We start from the raw sequence: 21,083 nt of genomic DNA, 5'->3' as shown, positions 1-21,083 counted from the left end.
ACTGACTTGCTGTTATATCATCTACTTATCAGCTGTATACTTTAAATCCGTTTTCTTTTTTGCTGTCACATAATGGGTCTTCAAATGTACAGCTTTCAGTCCCACATTGCCTTTTTGTTTTATGTCTGTTCTTTACAATAGATATTGAAATACCCTTTGGCGTAATCTTTGGCGGCACAGACATAAATGAAGATGTGAAAGTGGAGCAGAAGCGTGTGGTTATGGAACAGGTGCTACTGAAAGCCAGGTGATGTTGTACTGTTACAAATTCCTATTTTAAAACTTCCGGATGGCTCCAAACTTAGTACATGAACTTTAGTCCTTCATATCATACATATTCCATACCATTTATAAAATGATTTTGGAAAAGTTTCATTTAAAATAACGGAAAAGTCACAATTTGCAAAAGAGTCTACATTATAAATAATGTGATATCAGCATCATCTGTTGGCTTTGTTAATTAGACTAGGAGGCTGCATCTACAGCACATTTGTTAGCGTCTTACGATAGGACAAGGAGCACAGATGCATTAGAGGTGGGAATGGAAAATCAGTTCTAGCTTGGAGTGTCATTTCAAGAGGACTGCTCATTACAGGAAATACCCTGTAACATGTCTCCCATGAGAAGGACCTGCTGATTATATCAAATTTGACAGTTATCATTAATCATGACTTTATCCATGTTTAATATCTAGTATGTTAGTAATGTGTCATATCATATTTTTGCCAACTTCCTTTTTATAAAGGTTTGATTCAGATGTCTCCAACCTGAAGTGCGAGCAGGAAGTAAATGTCACCACTTTCATATCTTTTATTAAAATTATTCACATGAAATGAGAAAGCTTCTAATCCACTAATCATGTGATTTTTATGTATTTTATTCAGTCTTGGATATAACAACAAATCACAAGTAACACTGCTGTCTGAATATAAGCTTAAAATATTTTTTTCCTTCAATACATAAATTCCAGGTTTTCACTGGGGGTAAAAAAAAAAAAAAAAAAACACCACAAAAACTCTGGCTCTGTACAAGATCTTCTGGCCTCTGGGGCATGAAGAATCATAGACTGTATTTAAAGGATGGACATAGCTTCAAGTCAGAATTCTTTCTAATGATCAGGAGGGGACGAGACAGCTGTTTGCATGGATTAGCGGTGTGTAGATCAATACTTAAACATTGATTCCACCAATAACAGATATTTATATTCTGGAATTGATTTTCATTCTTTTTTTTTTTTGCAATTTGGAGTGAATTTGTAGATTATGATTCACAAGAACAAAATGAAAGTAATGATATTACGCCTAAATCGTCACCTGCGTGTAGCACTTTGCTAAATTTTGGAAAGTGACTTACATCTAGGCTTAGGCTTTGTGTTGATGTATAAGTGGTGGGAATTCTCCGCATCCTTAAAACTATGAAATCCCATTTATTAGAATTGTAGAGCTTTTAAAATGATTATATTGGGTAGGTGTCATTAAATATACAGCCTACTTGCAGTAAAACAGACATTGTAGGCTTTAAAAAATAACAAATTCAACTTAAAATATTTCATATGTAAGATAGATAATAACATGTATTAATAAAATGTTCCTCAGCTTTATTATTGTTAATCATTCATATTAATTTTTGATTGTTAATTGAATATTGTAAACTGTAGGTGTTGAGTTTTCAGGGGGTTTTTTTTTTTTGTTTGTTCTTCATAATTAAACAATAAGAACAAGTAGTCTGATGTCTTGTATTCATTATAAAGGTATAATTGGAAATACACTACTTTTTGTTTTGATTTTCCAAACACATTAAGTTTATTATCCTTATTTAGTACCGGAATTTTATTTGGTATCGAAAAGAAAATCAGTGGCATTGCACATCATTAGCATAGACCCTCGAACCTCTTGATCCAAATCTTTTTATTTGGGTTTTGTTTTTGTTTTTTTAAATAAATCAATGTAAAACAATTTAATAAATACAATTAAAAGTAAAAATAATTAAAAGGTAAACAGTTTGCTGATTATAGACTCAGTTGCTAATTTAAAATCTTACTGGAAACTACATGATGTTGATTTTGCAAATTTTTCCCAATTAAAGTCAAACAAGAGGATAAAGCAGCGTGTGCTCTGCTGACATAGCTACCTTATGGCTGAGAGGTTCCTCCTGAATCGTTGTGCAGCGTCCTTTAGTTTATCAGTCAGGTCCACGCCTCCCTCATCATGTCCAGGTTCAAAATACCAAAATGGCTTCAAAGCACGACCTCGCAAACTACTGAGACTACGTCCATCTTTAATAAACAATCTATGGAAAGAATAAGACTGAAAGAATTCAAGCTAACCACTAGTTTAGCAGGCTAATGGCTAATCTGGCTAATCTAAATTTTATGCTCTAATCCAAGCCGACATCACACTGAAGTGTCTCAGTTTTCTAGCTGATTAAAGTAGATGGCAGTAAATCTAGAAAAAGACCTCTGGAGCAGGGGTGGGCAACTCCAGGCCTCGAGGGCCGGTGTCCTGCAGATTTTAGATGTGTCCTTGATCCAACACAGTTGATTCAAATGGCTAAACCTCCTCAACATGTCTTGCAGTTCTCCAGAGGCCCGGTAATGAACTAATCATTGGATTCAGGTGTGCTGACCCAGAGTGATATCTAAAACCTGCAGGACACCGGCCCTCGAGGCCTGGAGTTGCCCATCCCTGTTCTAGAGGAATGTGCGAGAGCCTGTTTTCCAAAGCTTTAAACATCTCAATCCACCCGCCTCCCACTATTAGTGCCATCTCATCCCAACCTTGATCATAAAGTCCCATCACTGCCCAGGGCTTGTTTGCCCATTTAATAATGCACACTTACAAATGAAAATTAGTATCTTCTTTCAGTTCTTTTGTTTCGTTTTTGTTTCTTTGCTCTACATTCCCTTCATTTTCCAGCTTGTATTCTTTCTCTTTTTGTACTGAAATCCTTTCGCTTCGAGCTACAAGCAGTTTTTCTGCTCTCATACTGCTCTGCCTGCAGATTTCTGTGTTTTAGTGTTGTTAGCACAGCTTTTTCCCCCCTTTTATTGTTGTCAAAATCATTATGACTTGTAAAAGGCTATAATTTACTGCCTATAGTGAAAATTCTTGTTTTGCTGAAATGCCTCGCACAGCAGTGATAATGAAGTGTTTCTTTGTTCCCAATCAGGTTTGCTGTTGCATTTACTGACAAACTGAAAGAAGAGGCAGAGTTATTTTTGGTATGATTATGCGCTTATGTTTTTTGATACACTGACTGAAGTAATTCGTGGTTCAGTTGAGTCGAGCACATTTTAGGCTATCTCTCTGAGGACCGCTGATAGTGTTGCATTGGGTTGAACACATGAAATTTAGTGACAAAAGGGAGAAAAGAAGAATTACTATTTTCCCTCATCTCTGCACATCTAACCAGAAGTTGTAAATTCTGGATTGATAGTTGCAGAAAGTTACAAAAAATGCCCCCTCCCCCAGTGGGAGGAGGGATGGGCTTTCAGGTGGGGTTGTCCAGCCATTTGACATGCAGTTTAAACTTTGACGCATGATGGTTACACATGCAGATATCACTTTTTTCCACACATGCCCTATGTTTGGCCGCAGTTCATGTATTTCAATTCCCCCAGATTCTTACTCTGTCTGCTTAATTGCAGCTTATAATAAGAGAGAAAGTTTTTGTTTACATTTTTACAGCACATCTGCAGACGGCAGGAGAATGACAGCGTCAATAAATACAGCAGAAGGGCTCTGACTATACAAACACAATATCCTGCCCTGTCCCGTAATAGTCTGGCATTAAAACAATATTACAGTGTTTTATTTTCAGATTAGATTCCAGCCATAGGCTGCAGATTGAGGCAAGTGGAGTGCTTTATCTCTGCCATTTAGTGCTGACAGCTGGTAGACAGGACAGGCACTGAGAGGCATCGCCAAGCTTTTTATTGCGACAGAAAACACACATAGCGGATGGATCTGGTGTGATAACATCCAGTCAATTTCTTTCCCGTCCCCTCTGATTTATTTTGCGGCACCCGCATTATCTTAGCGACTGCTTTCCTGAGTCTCTTTTTAAAGTTAGTACTCTGTTTAAATATGCTTAGAACACAAAGAGCTTTAAATGGCTGTCCCTATTGTCGGACATAAAAAAAAGAGAGAAGCACAGTTGGTGATAATCAAATGTAATTTCTATAAACAAACGCTGCCAATAATTGCTGATTGCGTTCTGTTAGCTGTTTTAACCACTTCTTTTTTATTTTTTTCCTCTGAAGGTGTCCCAAAGCAGCAAAATCTACGTCCAGCCTCAAGGTAAGTTCTGCAGGATGGACATCCTCGCCTGATGCTGTGCATCCTTGACTCACCATTGAAGTGTTGCACTAATCAGCTTTGACATTTTCCCTCCATTATCATACTTTCTGCAGTACAGAGTTGTGTTTGCTCTTGCCATTGGCCACCGTACCATGTAGGACAGCCCAAATCTCTCTTCCATGTTGTTTACCACCGGTATCCTTGTTTGGCAAATAGTGTCCCTTCATAGATTAGACAAGAGCCCCTGGGCCAGCTGCATGGCTGAGCCCAAACCAGTGAAAGCTTAATTTTCAGGCTTGTCCCCAGAGAGTGATCATGCTGAAGTGCTTTTTACACAGAACACAAAAATTGTATTTTGGATCACTGATAATTTGGAGCACTTTGCACTATTTTTTATGAAGTTCACTATGGCTGTCTCTGTGTTTATATTACAGGCATCCAGACAGACATTACTGAGAAATTCTGCTGGACTGAATTCCTGAGGAGCTCAGGTACTATTAGTGCTTCAGGTTGTCATCATTCCAGGTACACTTTGCAAAATGTGTAATTGACAGTGGAAGATTTCTTTTTAGACGGTCTTTTTTATATATATTTTGTTTGATGATGGTGGAAAATCAGTTATTTATCCAAAGTGATAAAAAATATTATTATTTCTTGTAATGGAAGGCCTTAAAGAAAATATTGAAATTATGTTCACAGTAGTGTGCAGAAGTCTTGAGCTACCCCTCATTTCTTTAGGGAAATGTGAAGTAGGTGTAGCAATTTATTGAAACGTGTGCATATATGGAAATATTATAATATACAGTAAAGTATAAAGCAATTACAGAGTTCATACAATTCTTATAAGCTTGAAAGTCAACGTTTGGTGTCACTACCTTAATTCTTCAAGTCTGAACTCTCTCAAGCTATCTTGGAAATTCTGTAAGTATCCTTTGGCTTCTTGAAGGACATTCAAAGCTTTTCTTTGGATGTTTCTGCTTTTTCTTTTGTTTGTTACAAATATGATCCCAAGCTGCTTCAATAATGTTGGGGGTCGAAGCTCTGGGGAGCTTAATCCAGTGAGTTTTCCTTATCCAGGTATGCTTTTAATGCATTGGCAGTGCTTTCCAGATGGTGTCGTGTGGCATGACTGATCAAAATCTGTGTTTATAATTCCATCGATTTTAAGGAGATCCCCAACACCTCTGGGTGAAATGCAGCCGCAAACCATGACAGAGCCTCCACTGTGTTTTACAGATGGCTGTAGACACGCACTGTTGTACGCTGCCTCTCTCCTACCTCCTCTAAATGTATTGACAATAATTAATCAAAAATGTCATATTTGGGTTTATCATTCCAATAGACCCTTTGCCATTGATTTTCAGTTGCGTTCTTGTGTAATTTTCTCCTTGTTTCCATTCCTTATAAATGGCTTCTTGTCAGCCAGCCTTCAACTGACACCATTTCTGATGAGGCTTCAATGAACAGTAAATTACCAGATAAGATAAGATAAGATAAGATAACCTTTATTAGTCCCACACGTGGGAAATTTGTTTTGTCACAGCAGGAAGTGGACAGTGCAAAAGTTATGACGCAAAAATTAGAATACAATAAGAATAAATACAGTACACAGCTGTACAGAATAGAATAAAATAATATACTATATACAGTAGAATAAAATAGAATAAAAATATACAATAAGATAAAAATAGAATACGAATGCTATATACAACTGAGTAAAAATACAACGATGCCAGAAAAGATTGTTGCACTTAGTGTTATTGCACATGTGTGGATGTGTGTGTTTGTTCAGTTAAAGTCTTTGTTGTGGAGTCTGACAGCAGTGGGGAGGAAAGACCTGCGAAATCTCTCCGTCCCACACCGTGGGTGCCGCAGTCTCCCACTGAAGGAGCTGCTCAGTGCTGTCACAGTCTGCTGCATGGGGTGGGAGACGTTGTCCAACAGGGATGACAGCTTAGCCGCCATTCTCCTGTCACTCACCACCTCCACTGGGTCCAGAGGGCATCCTAGAACAGAGCTGGCCCTTCGGATCACCCTGTTCAGTCTCTTCCTGTCCCCAGCAGAGATGCTGCCGCCCCAGCAGACCACGCCATAAAAGATAGCAGAAGCCACCACAGAGTCATAGAAGGTCTTCAGGAGTGGGCCCTCCACCCCAAACGACCTGAGTCTCCGCAGCAGGTACAGCCTGCTCTGCCCTTTCCTGTAGAGGGCGTCTGAGTTATGAGTCCAGTCCAGTCTGTTGTTCAGATGAACACCAAGGTACCTGTAGCTGTCCACAGCCTCAATGTCCATACCTTGGATGTTCAGTGGTTGCAGTGGAGAATGCTTGTGCCTGCGGAAGTCTACCACCAGCTCCTTGGTTTTACTGGCGTTGATCTGGAGGTAGTTCAGCTGGCACCAGTCCACAAAGTCTTGAGTCAGTCCTCTGTACTCCTTGTCGTCCCCATCAGTGATGAGGCCGACTATTGCAGAGTCATCAGAGAACTTCTGCAGGAAGCACTGGGTGGAATTGTGGGAGAAGTCTGCAGTGTAGATGGTGAAGAGGAACGGAGCCAGAACCGTTCCCTGTGGGGCCCCCGTACTGCAGACGACCCTGTCCGACACACAGCCCTGAGTCCTCACATACTGTGGTCGGTCGGTGAGGTAGTCCAAAATCCAGGTAGTGAGGTGATGGTCCACTCCAGAGTTCTCCAGCTTGTCCTTCAGAACCGAGGGAAGAATAGTGTTGAAGGCACTGGAGAAATCAAAGAACATGATTCTCACAGTGCTTCCAGCGGTCTCCAGGTGAGCGAGGGAACGATGTAGGAGGTGAATGACGGCATCATCCGCGCCAATGCCAGGCTGGTAGGCAAACTGAAGTGGGTCCAGTGATGAGCTTGTTAGGCGCCGAAGCTGAGCCAGGACCAACCGCTCCAGGGTCTTCATCAGGTGGGATGTCAGAGCCACCGGTCTGTAGCTGTTGAGGTCCTTGGGGCGTGAAGTCTTTGGCACTGGTACAACACAGGAGGTTTTCCAGAGCTGTGGGACTCTTCCCAACCTCAGGCTCAGGTTGAAGAGGTGCTCCATCACCCCACACAGTTGGTCCGCGCAGGACCTGACGACCCTCGAGCTGATGCCATCTGGGCCCGCTGCCTTCTTGCCATTAATCCTCCTCAGTTCCCTCCTAACCTGGGTGGTTGAGAGAGACAGGCTGGAGCCTTGTGTTGAGTGTGTATTGGATGCTGTTGTTGGGGGTGGGGAGGAGTGAGCAGGGTGAATAGAGGATGTGTGAAGTGTCTGAGGTGTCAGAGGTGGAACAGCAGCAGTGGGGGTGGGTGAGTCTGCAGCCGATGTTGTAGACTGTCTCATGGTTGAATCAAGTCTGTTGAAGAAATGATTCAGTTCATTTGCCCACCTCACATCCCTCCCAGGCAGAGAGTTCTGCTGTTTGTGGCCTGAGATGGTTCTGAGGCCTCTCCAGACTTCACCAACGTTGTTTTGCTGAAGCGGGTTCTCCATCTTCTGCCTGTAGCTGTCCTTCCCATTCCTTACCAGATGCATCTCTGGTAGGTATGACCTCTCTCAGGTCATACCTCTGGTCTTTACTGGATTTTTTAAAAATGTCTTTTTGAAAGCTAAACATCTGCTGAAGATTGTTTTTTAGTTCTGCCACTTGTTCTTTTGTGTTCCACTTGTCCAGTTTCCTCAAATTGTTTAAGGACACACTGCAAACCATACTGAGATATGCCGAGTTGTCAGCTAACAGCACTTTGCAAATCACATTGTTGGTGCAAAAATAGTATTTTATGCCTGTCAAACTGTGTTATCTTTGACATGTAGATTCAACTAAAGATAAGTTAGCAAATTATATGTTTTTGCGTCAGTTTGCTGTAAACAGAAAGGTTAAAGATTCAATTTCAAATTTGTCTAAGCTAAGTTATCTGTTATGTGCCGAAACAACACTGTTTTATCCCTTGAGTTGGGGACCTTTTTTATGCTTGAGTGATTCATAAGTTGGGGTTATGTGGCTTAACAACTTAACAACAACTTCAGAAAGCCTGGAGAGCTATTGCTGAAAAGCACTTTAAAAAATTACAAATCTGGCTTCTTGGAAGCAAAATATAAAGGACTGAGGGATAACGAATAGTTATGTCTATAACTTCTGTTCCCTGAAGGAGAGGAACAAGGTACAACACATAAGTATGGGATATCACGCCCTCGCGTGTCGCGGCTGAAGAAACCTTTATTCACGGCTTTAAGGCAGATGACGTATGATGACACGCGCACGGCCCCGCCTGCACATATAGCCGCTGTCATCACAGTCATCCCTCAGTTCGATAGCCGCTCTTCACCGAGCCAAACTGCTCAGTGGGGCCACCTTGTGTTGTACCTCGTTCCTCTCCTTCAGTGAACAGAAGTTATAGACATAACTATTCGTTCCCTTTCAGTCGATTCACTCGGTACAACACATAAGTATGGGCAGTGTTGGGGAGTAACGGAATACATGTACCGCCGTTACGTATTTAAAATACAAAATATGAGTAACTGTATTCCGTTACAGTTACCGTTTAAAAAGGTGGTATTCAGAATACAGTTACTTTGTTGAAATAAATGGATTACACTGCGGTACTTTCCTGTTTCATTTTGTCGCGGGTCAGGACTGTTTGGGTTTTGTTTGACAGCTACGTTCTGTTGTTCCAGGCGGCAGCGTTACGGTTGCCATGGTTACAGGGCGACGCTCTCTCTCTCTGCGACTGTGTGTTTCCTGGGTGAGAGAGCGCCTGTTGTTGTTGTTGTGCTAAGCTAACAGGCGGAATGCTACAAGCATAGCTCTAAAGAATGGAGCATCATGGGCAGTGTAGTCCGTGTTGCAGGGAGAATGGACTGCCATACACGTTATGGGTCTGTGAGCACGAGGAGGGAGAAAAAGGAAAAGTATGAGCTGTCATGGAGCAGAAACGGGAGCTGGAAGCATGTAAATATAATAATAACCACTTCAGCCAAGAAGAGTGCCTGACGAGCCCAGTTGTAAGTAAGCTATTAAGACTCGACTGTACGCTGTGTTCGTATTTTCGTCCGAAAACAATAAGTTCTGTTGGAGCAGCCTTTCAATGCCTCTCTCTGTCTCTCGCAAGAAAAGTTGACCCACACAACAAAGTAAAGCTAGTTTTCGGCTACAAGCCGACACGGACCCCGCCGTATTAGTCAGAGGTCCCTTTACTACAGTTCGGAGTCGCGGACCTTCAGTAATAGTAATAAATCACACAGCAATAGTACATTCACGTTGTTGTAAAAAGCATGATAATATATTAAGTAATCCAAAGTATTCAGAATACGTTACTGTCATTGAGTAACGTAACGGAATACGTTACTGAATACATTTTGGGGCATGTATTCTGTATTCTGTAATGGAATACATTTTAAAAGTAACCTTCCCAACACTGAGTATGTGACATACACTCAACAAAAATATAAACGCAACACCTTTGTTACTGCTCCCATTCCCCATGGGATGGACGTAGAGACCTAAAATTCATTCCAGATACACAATATAACCATCCCTCCCAAACAGTGGTCACAAATCAGTCCAAATGTGTGGTAGTGGGCACATCTGCCATATTGAGATAATCCATCCCACCTCACAGGTGTGCCACATCAGGATGCTGATCTGACATCATGAGTAGTGCACAGGTGTACCTCAGACTGCCCACAACAAAAAGCCACCCTGGAATGTGCAGTTTTGTCTCACAGCAAAATGCCACAGATGCCACAAGCAACGAGGGAGCGTGCAATTGGCATGCTGACAGCAGGAATGTCAACCAGATCTGTCGCCCATGCATTGAATGTTCATTTCTCAACCATAAGCCGTCTCCACAGGCGTTTCAGAGAATATGGCAGCACATCCAACCGGCCTCACAACCGCAGACCTCGTGTAACCACACCAGCCCAGGACCTCCACATCCAGCAGGTTCACCTCCAAGATCGTCTGAGACCAGCCACCCAGACAGCTGCTGGAACAATTGGTTTGCACAACCAAACAATTTCTGCACAAACTGTCAGAAACCGTCTCAGGGACGCTCAACTGCATGCCCGTCTTGACCTGACTCCAGCTCGTCGCCGTAACAGACTTGTGTGGGCAAATGCTCACATTCGATGACGTCTGGCACGTTGGAGAGGTGTGCGCTTCACGGATGAATCATGGTTCACATTGTTCAGGGCAGATGGCAGCTGAGAATGTCCCAGTTCTTGCATGGCCAGCATACTCACCGGACATGTCACCCATTGAGCATGTTCGGGATGTGCTTGACCGGCGTATACGACAGCGTGTACCAGTTCCCACGAATATCCAACAACCTCGCACAGCCATTGAAGTGGAGTGGACCAACATTCCACAGGCCACAATTGACAATCTGATAGACTCCATGCGACGATGTGTTGCACTGCATGAGGCAAATGGTGGTCACACCAGATACTGACCGGTTCTGGGTCCCCAGACCCCCAATAGCGCAAAAAACTGCACATTCCAGGGTGGCCTTTTGTTGTGGGCAGTCTGAGGTACACCTGTGCACTACTCATGATGTCAGATCAGCATCCTGATGTGGCACACCTGTGAGGTGGGATGGATTATCTCAATATGGCAGATGTGCCCACTACCACACATTTGGACTGATTTGTGACCACTGTTTGGGAGGGATGGTTATATTGTGTATCTGGAATGAATTTTAGGTCTCTACGTCCATCCCATGGGGAATGGGAGCAGTAACAAAGGTGTTGCGTTTATATTTTTGTTGAGTGTATATACACGCCCTGCAGAGCAGCCACCGAACCGGAATCGGACCACCACGTCCTTAGTGAGTGGTAGACCCAGCAGAAAGGACAGCATGAGCCACCGAAGGGGCTGTAACGTCCAACCGATAAAACAGCACAAAAGTGTGCGGTGATGCCCAACTAGCTGCCGCACAAATATCAGCTACAGGTAGGGCTGCTCGATTATGGCAAAAATTATAATCATGATTATTTTCACTGAAATTGAGATCTCGATTATTTGACGATATTTATTTAACCCTTTAAGACCTACTATAGAACCACCCATATGGAAAAGAAATAGTAAAAACTTATATGTGATTACTCATGAAAGTGGCCACTTTCTCATTACTTTCATACATTGTTTTAGTAAGTATCCAAAACATACAAGTTTCATTATATAATTTTTCAAGGGATCTTATATCTGTTTTCACTCTTATATGCTTTTCATACAAGTTTCACACAAGACAGATACAAACTTTATAAGATTTATATATAACTTTTCCATATGGGCAAGTCCGCCAGAGCTTATATTATTTTTTTACATGTTGTAGTGCCAGTTGTGGGAGCATTTCAAGTTGCTATACATCAATACAACTGTTATAGCCCATATTTTAATAATATGTATGCATTAAGTCCATAGTAACTACATTAATTGCAAAAAAGTGCAATAAATTGCAAAAAAATAGAAAATCGTTTTTGTTTTTTTTTACATATATTTCCACTTGGAGAAATTTAAGAGGTTTATCCCTCAAAACTTTAAATACAAAAAAGTTGCAAAAAATAGTTTACAACAACAGGAAATTTATTTTGAGTGTCTTCATAGTTTTATTTTGGAGATACAGCAATTTTTATATACTGCAGGAAAAACAAAGAAACAATCCTATGATGTAAATTTGCAAAGAAAACAGCATGTGCATCAAAATAAACTATTTCCAGCTGTGCAATTCGAGTTCTAAGCATCCCAGAAACTATTCAAAGAAGTCAAACATGACTTATAAAAACACCAGTATAGGCTTTTAAGGCCTACAAGTAAAAAACTACATTTTTCGCGAAAATGATGTCATTTCCTGTTTCGGGCAGGAAATGGCGGACATGCGATAGTTCGCGCTGACGTCTGTTTCAATGTGGGAAGTGTTACGAACAGCTGATCGGATCGGCAAAGCGTGTTTCTGGAATATTATGCTTTTGTTCCTGCAAGCGCTTTTTATGCAATTTTTGCAAAGCTTTATGTGGAAGGAAACCGTGACCGAGGACAAGCTGATGGCATAAGATGTAAGTTTTATATGCAAAAATTATTGCGCTAGCTTACATGGTTCCGGTTCTACAGGGATTTAAAAATAGTTACACAAAACGGAGCGTGCCGCTCTGACCGGCTTTAAAGGGTTAACAATAACAATGTATTGAATAATGACTTTAAAAAATAATATAAAATAGTGTGCAAATACTGATAACAGTGCAAATGTTTGCAATGTAAAAAATAAATGAAAAATGTAAACATCTATGTTTAGTGAACTTTGCAGTGTTGCTCCGTGGTGCAGGTACGACACTGTAGCAAAGTTTACACACTATGTCTACTTGATCCACGTCTGACTCCGCGAACCCATAAGGTTTCCACACCACTTAAATTTTTTTTTACCTCTCTTTTCAACCAACAGCAGTCACGCTCCTCTCCAAATAACTTCTGCTTAGCTTTCCGAGCTTCCCTCGGGTCCTCTTAATTGTTGTGACGCGTGTTCGAAATGCAGAGAGGTGCGCTCGATTTGCCACACGGAGCAGCGCCAGAGTAAAGCATGAGGGAGGTGCTAATAATCGGCACATTCATTTTTAATGATCGTTGAAAGCCCAGATCGTAATCGTGATTAAAATTTGATTAATTGAGCAGCCCTAGCTACAGGCACCCCTTTAAAAAGAGCCCATGAGGTTGCCATCCCCCTGGTGGAATGAGCTCTCACCCGGTGGGGCAAAGCAAGACCTCTGGTGCCGTATACCAGTGAGATAGCTTCTATGATCCAGTGGGACAGCCTCTGTATGGACAGAGCTCTACCTCTATTTGGATTAGCGAAGCAGACAAACAGCTGGTCACATAAACGCACATTCTGAGTGCGCTCAATGTAGGTGCGTAGCACACGCACTGGACAAAGTGAATGCATCCTCCTCTGCTGCTCAGATGCAAAAGGAGGGGAGCAAAAGCTCAGCAACTCAAACTCCATTGAGCTATAAGATGCAGTCATGATCTTGGGAAAATAGGCAGCATTTGGACGCAATACAACCTTGTGGCCATCAGGAGAGAACTGTGTGCAGGAGGGATGCACAGACAGCGCATGAATTTCACCCACTCGCTTTGCCGAAGCCAAAGCGAGAAGTAATGCAGTCTTATATGAAAGAAATTTCATATCCACAGACTCAATGGGTTCAAACGGGGGGCTACAAAGGGCCTCCAGCACCAAAGACAAGTCCTAAGCAGGGACACTGGACTTAAGCACGGGCCTCAGCCGGCGAACTCCTTTCAGAAAACGTATGGCGAGGGGATGTGCACCTAGTGTCACCCCGTCAAAGCCAATATGACAAGCAGATATAGCTGCTAAATAAACCTTAATTGTCAAAAATGAAAGGCCCTTATCCAGCAGCTCCTGCAGTAATGTCAAAACCATCCACAGTAGAGCACTGAATCAGAATCAGAATACTTTATTGATCCCTGGGAGAGTGTGGCGGTCCTGGCACCATTGCTTGAAGGCTCACCATTTGTAAGCGTACAAGCCTCTAGTAGATGAGGCCCTAGCACTCTGAATTGTCGCTATCACACTAGGTGGCAAACCCTTAGAAATCAAGTTTAACCTCTCAGCAGGTAAGCATGAAGGCACCACAGATCTGGGCGCGGATGAAACACTTCTCCTCACGCCTGAGAGAGGAGATCCCTGCGGAGAGGAAGCTGCCAAGGACTCGCTGCTAGCAGGCTGATTATCTCTGCATACCACGACCTTGTGGGCCACCAAGGGGCCACTAGAATCAGAGAGAGGGAATGCCGACGCACTCTCTCTACAACTGGAGATATCATTTACTCTGGGGGAAATGCATACAGGAGCACGTCTGGCCATTGGTGCGCTAGCGCGTTCAAGCCCAAGGGTGCATCGTGGTCGATTATGGAGAAGAACAGGGGGCAGTGAGTATTTACCCTGGAAGCAAAAAGATCTATTTGTGCCTTGCCAAATAGATCCAAAATCTGAGCCACTATTAAAGGGTGTAACCTCCATTCTCTCACCAGAGGACCCCCCTGGAGAGAAGGTCCGGCCCCAGGTTCAGGTGGCCCAGAACATGGGTGGCTCTTAGAGACAGAAAATGAACACTGCACCATAACAGCAGAAAGCGAGACAACTTCAACAGGGGGAGAAAACGTGTTCCTCCCTGCCCCTTTATGTAAGACACCACTGTTGAATTGTCCGTCCTGACTAAGACATGCTGGCCCTCCAGGACTGGACGGAAATGTTTTAGAGCTAAGAACACTGCTAACAGCTCTAAGTGGTTGATATGCAGCTGGCGCTGGGCTGCGAACCAGATCCCTCTCACTGATGCACCCTCGCACAGCGCTCCCCACCTTCTTAGGGAAGCATCTGTGGACACCACCTTGCGAAACAACACCCTCCCAATCCGAGAGCCCTGATGCAGCAGCCTGGGCTCCCTCCAAGGACGGTGAGCTAGCATGCAAGACGCAGTTACCGGCAGCCTCCTCCGGAGGTGACGGGATGCACACAAACAGTGAGAGAGAGTCCAGCGTTGAAACGCTCTCATTTTTAACAGTCCAAGTGGCACTATGGTGATCATAGATGAAATCATGCCCAACAAGCTTAATATCATCTGGAAACGCAGTCTGCATCCCAGCTGAAACTGAGCGAGGCAGCGTAGGCTAAGATGCGGATGCCTCTCTCTCTGAGGGGCGCTAGCGCTGCCTCGGCACATTTTGTAAAGGTGCGAGGAGCGAGCAACAGCCCGAACGGCAGCACTAGGTATTCGTAGGCTACGCCCTCGAATGCAAACCTCAGAAACTGCCTGTGTTTCAGGTGTATAGCCACATGAAAATAAGCATCTGTTAGATCGATTGTTGCAAACCAATCTCCCGGGCTGACTGCATTCAAGAGCTGTCTGAGTGTTAACATCTTGAACCTGTACGTTCGTAGATACGTGTTCAAGACTCGCAGGTCGAGGATGTGATGAAGCCCTCCCTCTTTTTTCGGCACAACAAAATAACGGCTGTACCAACCTTTGTCTGTCTCCGAAGCGGGGACCACTCATATTGCTCTTTTCTGGAATAGCGCCTTTATTTTCTCTCTCAGTATCATGGCCGCCTCGGTGTTGACAGTCGTGTTTACGACTCTTTGGAAACGAGGCGGCTTGACCCAGAACTGCAACTGGTAACCCATGGCAACGGTTCGCAGCACCCACGGAGAGGTGCCAGCGGGCTGTCATCAGGCACCAGCGATCCGAGCTCCGCCAGGCACATTGCCTGGTACGTCTGGAGCATGGTGACGGAGCTCATGGCACGAGCAGTGCCAGCCTGAGCCCGATAAATCTTCTCCAGCTGCAAATCAGAGAATCTGCAGTGCTTGGACGGCAGAGTTGCGGGGCCGCCGACAACATGGTTATGGGACGGGGCCAGATAAGCAGCCAGAGATGGCTCCATAGGGAGTGGGTTAGCTAAGCCAGCCCCCTCGGCGCCGTCCAATTCCATGTACTGTCCATAGCCGGGCACAGTGACGGGGGTAGACAGAGGTTTGTCCCATGATGCTGTTAGCTCGCAGAGAAAGTCTGGGAACGTAGGAAGGCAGTTTTTGGCCATTGCGGGCTCCGGTGGGAGGAAAAAACCCGCGAATCGCGACGGCTTCTGTCGGAGGAGAGGGCCAGCTTCTCAGCAGCACGGCGAAACAGGGAGAAAAGAGAGGTGTCATCGTGGCCGACGGGCGCAGCAGCGGTGGCACATTGGGCCGACAATGAGCTCTCCTGCTCATCCTCCGACAAACCATGGATTTCCAGGCTGTCCAGCACGTCACCGTCTTCCTGGGGATCGCTGGCGGGCTTCAACCAGGCTGAAGCCAGTCAGCGCTCCTGCATGGTTCCGGCTCGTCATCAGCTAACCCGTCAACATATTCCATGTGGTCAGCCCAGCTAATTGCGGGGGACATCGACCGGATGAAGCCGGGGCTCCAGACTCGGAAAGGAGAGGGTCATGCCGTGCGACAGCCAAGCGTCCCAGCACTTTTTCCACAAACGTCACCCGTCTTTCCATGGTCGAGCGCCGGAGCTGGCGGCAAAACGCACAGGCTTCGGGCTCGCGTTGACGATCCCCAGGCAGACAGGGCAGGCATCGTGCTGGTCGCTCTCATGCAAAGAGAAACCGCATCCCTGAGGACGGGGCGAACAGAAGATTTCTGCTTTGCTCGCTTCGGTTTGGAATCCATTCCAAAACGCAAAGCAAAACGCTGCACAGGAAAAACTTGACATTAGCGCTCCGCGGGCAACCTACACACCAACTGCGCGGTGGAGGCTAAAACCAACAGGGGCAGTTAAGCTAAGTTCAAGTCGGCAGACAACGGAGCTAACTAGCAGCAGCTAGCTAGCCCAACTCACCAGAGGTGTTCTCAGCGAGGTGAAGAGCGTAAGAACTGAGGGATGACTGTGATGACAGCGGCTATATGTGCAGGCGGGGCCGTGCGCATGTCATCACACGTCATCTGCCTTAAAGGCGTGAATAAAGGTTTCTTCAGCCAGGACACGCAAGGGCGCGATATCCCATACCTATGTGTTGTACTGAGTGAATCAACTGAAAGGGAACTTGCGACTTTTCCACAGTACTGTGTTTTTCTGCTGTGCTTAACTTTCTATTGTATTATTTATTATTTTTTTGTTGGTGTTTTTATATTGGATACGTATTCACAAAAGTGTTAATATGCCTGCTTCATAAACCAGCTTTAGTGGTGTTGTCTTCACCATCTATACATAAGCATGTAATATTTTGCAAGCATTTGCAACATTGTATACAAGCGATAGCCTGCATTATTTTTTCTCACTCCAGTTGAGCAACTGCACAGACCACGATAGGACCAAAATGACATACATGCACCCAGACCTGAAATAGGAGTGCATAAAGTACTACTGGTGGTTTCTCAGAAGCCAGAGTCTGTCATTGAATATTTTCCTTTCTCTCCACCAGCCTTCCAACTCCCATTTCAATTGCTCAATAACTATGTACTGTTACTCAGAGCCTCATCCAGACTTTAAATTGCACATTGTAACATGATGTCCATCCCAAGTACATTAGTGCTCAGGGAGAACCCCATTGAGTACAGAGAGGAACAGTTGATTAATAGCATTCAAGCCCAGGGCCATTTATCACCACGTTTCCCCATCCATACCAAGTAATACACATTTTCCACAGTTGTTTTTCCATTTATTATACTTGAAATGAGAGTCGGCTCGAGTGTGCCTTTTCAGAAGCGATGAAAGCACTGTAATCTGACTCAGTTGTTTTTAGATATGTAAACAATTTAGCGGTTTCTTCCTCCTTGTTATTTCCTCATGGGGATGTGTTAGTATTTTATTTATTCATTACTTTTTGTTTGTTTGTCTGCGGTGGATGTGGGACGGCTTGTCATGAATCGCTGTGCGGCAGGCAGGAGTTGGACCCAAAGTGCAGGACTCACAGACTCAGGGAGGTGAACTCAAAACTCAGCTTTATTTGCTGGCAGGGAAATAACATACAAACTAATCTAACCTGGGAACTTGGAAAACTCACAGAGAGACACACAGGGAGATCCACACAGCATGAGGGACGACGCGACACTGACACTGACAGGGTTTAAATACACTGGGAAGTAACGAGGGGAATGAGACACAGAAGGAGGGCACAGCTGGGAGAAATCAGGACTGACGAGACAAGCAAAGCAGGACGCATTCACATGAGACACGGACCATCAAAGTAAAACAGGAAGTATCACACAGAGACGCGAACTTGACACAGTGGAGACAGCAACTAAGAAATAGAGAGACATAAACCATAAGGCAGAGGTCTAAGAACCAAAATACACAGGGAAATACTCAGCTGGGAACACAAGAGACTAGACTAGAGAGAGTAACAAAAAACCAACCATGAGAACATAATGCACAATGCAGAGTGACAGAAAACAAGAAACTCAAACATGCAAAGACACACAATTACACAGAACAGAGGGGACACAGAGAGACATGAAGGGCAAGGGATCAAAACTAGAAGCCATAGAATAAATCACACACAAGTACAATAATACAAAAATCACAAAGAACTAAAAACGCTGGGTCAGGAGACCCAGGACCGTGACAGTACCCCCCCCACCCCTCAAGGGCTGGCTCCAGACAGCCCAAACACAGAAAAACAAAACCAAACAGAAAACAACCCAGGGCGGGCGGCGGGGGCCCAGGACGGAGGGCTCGGAACAGAAAACAAAAGAAGAGCACAGCAAACACCGGAGCCCAAGAAAACAACCCAAACACAGAGCAGTTCAGGGGGCCGACCATGCGGAAGGCAACGGCGGAGACGTGGAACCAGTTCAGGAGGCCGGCCGTGCGCAAGGCAACGGCGGCGACGTGGAAACAGTTCAGGAGGCCGACCGCGCGGAAGGCAGCGGCGGCTCTCCAGTGTTAGGCGTGCTGGCCATGGCCCGGTGGGCACAGGACCAGTCGGGGCCGGACCAGGCGACGACGGGGCCGGACCAGGCGACGACGGGGCCGGACCAGGCGAAACAGAAGCCGAAGACTCTGAGGCTGGGCCAGACGAGGACGAAGACTCTGAGGCTGGGCCAGACGAGGACGAAGACTCTGAGGCTGGGCCAGACGAGGACGAAGACTCTGAGGCTGGGCCAGACGAGGACGAAGACTCTGAGGCTGGACCAGGCGGAGCTGCAGAGGCCGAAGCTGGACCAGGCGGAGCTGCAGAGGCCGAAGCTGGACCAGGCGAGGATGAAGACTCGGATGAAGCTGGGCCAGGTGACGACGAGGCGGCCGCGGGTGGCGGCTGGACAGGCTCCTCGGACCCTCCAGCGGAGACGGGAGGCTGAACGGGCCCCTCGGACCCCCCAGCGGAGACGGGCGGCTGAACGGGCCCCTCGGACCCCCCAGCGGAGACGGGCGGCTGAACGGGCCCCTCGGACCCCCCAGCGGAGACGGGCGGCTGAACGGGCCCCTCGGACCCCCCAGCGGAGACGGGCGGCTGAACGGGCCCCTCGGACCCTCCAGCGGAGGCTAAGACAAAGCCAACAGGCATGAAGTCCTCTGGCGGACATGAGGACAACTGGCGCTGCACTGAGCACTGACTCTGCCCAGGCAATGCGAACATGGTGCAGTTCTTAGGGGGCTGCTTAAACTTCAGGGGTCCAGAATCAGCTGGGGACTGAGACCTAGCCTCTGGGGAAGCCCTGGAGTGGCAAACTGTGCCAACGGCGGCTAAACCATGAAAAGTACCCTGAGTAGAAATCAAGTTACCTCTCTGCATGGAGTGAATGAGCAAAACTGGCGACACAGGAGACTGAGCAGAGAGCGGCTGCTGGGCAGCTAACTGAGCTACTGGAGACACGGGTGAGAGTGGGAGCTGAGCTACTGGAGACACGGGTGAGAGTGGGAGCTGAGCTACTGGAGACACGGGTGAGAGTGGGAGCTGAGCTACTGGAGACACGGGTGAGAGTGGGAGCTGAGCTACTGGAGACACGGGTGAGAGTGGGAGCTGAGCTACTGATGGTGGTGAAGTAGATAACGGCACGGGAGACTGAACTGAGGGCGTCTGCACCGGCACAGGGGACTGAACTGATGTCTGTTGTAACGGAGGTGGTGAGAGCGGAGTAGGCAGGGGAGTTGATGACTTCACAGGAGAATGAACCAGAGGTGAGTGCACAGGAGACTGAGCTAGAGGTGGTAGTGATAGTTGAGGGGAAAGTGGAGCTGGTGATTGAGTGGATGACTGTGCTAAGGGATGCTGCACTGGGGACACTGGAGACTGCACTGGGGAAAGCAGGGCTGCAGGAGGCTGCACTGGGGACACTGGAGACTGCACTGGGGACACTGGAGACTGCACTGGGGACACTGGAGACACTGGAGACTGCACTGGGGACTGCAGTGATGGTTGTAGTGGAGGTGTAACGGGTGGAGGAGTGGCTGAAGTGGCTGTGGGTCGGGCGGCTAGTGGCTCAGCTACAGAGTATATTAACGGCAGGGCTATGGGTTGAATGTCTGACTGAGTAGCAGCCTGAATGGCTGGGTGTAGTGATGGTGGTGGTGGAAGGGAAACAGGTGGTAGTGTGGATGACGGAACTAAGGGCGACTGAGTGGCAGACCGAACTGATGACTGAAGCGATGGTAGAGGTGAAAATGGAGCGTGTGGTGGAGTTAATGGCTGTGCTAGCGGGGACACAGGAGACGCAGCTTGTAGCTGGGCAGCTAGGAGAGCTTCAGGAGGCTGGGCAGCTGATAAACTGTTCACATTACCATCCGTAGCACAAAACACAGCCCCTGAACGAATAGTCCCACGGCTCGACACAGAAAAAGAGTCCTTACTCACCACAGCCGGCGATGTACAAGTCTGAATGTCCGGCTGTGGGGTGGCGCGCTGGCGGCGTGATCGTCGTTTCTTTTTTGATGATGGCTCTGACGGGCCGAGCGGCTCCACATCCGGCCCTTCAGGCAGGTGGGTAGTAGCAGCTGGGGGATGAAGGTGGAGCTCGTTGTGGATTAAATCCTGTTCGAGTGGGTGGAGCGCACTGAGTAGCCAGGGAAGACCAGAGATTAAACGCTGTAGTTTGGTTTCCACAGCACGGCGAAATTCCTTCCCCTCATGTTCGAGCCACAGATGCAGGAGTCTTTCCACGGAGTAGATGATGTCCAGACGCAGTTCTTCTGGTGGGTTGAGTGCTGCTGGGTCCATATCTGGTCGCGTCGTACTGTCATGAATCACTGTGCGGCAGGCAGGAGTTGGACCCAAAGTGC

General features: G+C 46.1%; 1 protein-coding gene across 1 annotated transcript in view; it reads left to right on the top strand.

Annotated features, from left to right (window-relative positions):
- Positions 1-21,083, top strand: part of glt1d1 (glycosyltransferase 1 domain containing 1) — a 42,380-nt gene that overhangs the window by 876 nt on the left and 20,421 nt on the right. The window contains exons 3-6 of the mRNA XM_080893188.1: positions 142-247; positions 3,169-3,220; positions 4,262-4,298; positions 4,733-4,789. Of these exons, the coding sequence (XP_080749314.1) occupies positions 142-247; positions 3,169-3,220; positions 4,262-4,298; positions 4,733-4,789 (252 nt within the window). The remainder of the gene's footprint in view (positions 1-141; positions 248-3,168; positions 3,221-4,261; positions 4,299-4,732; positions 4,790-21,083) is intronic.

This window comes from Rhamphochromis sp. 'chilingali' (assembly GCF_963969265.1).
Source record: "Rhamphochromis sp. 'chilingali' genome assembly, chromosome: 10".
NCBI lineage: Eukaryota > Metazoa > Chordata > Actinopteri > Cichliformes > Cichlidae > Rhamphochromis > Rhamphochromis sp. 'chilingali'.
Note: the sequence above shows the minus strand (reverse complement) of the source record. Positions and strands in the feature narration are given on the sequence as shown.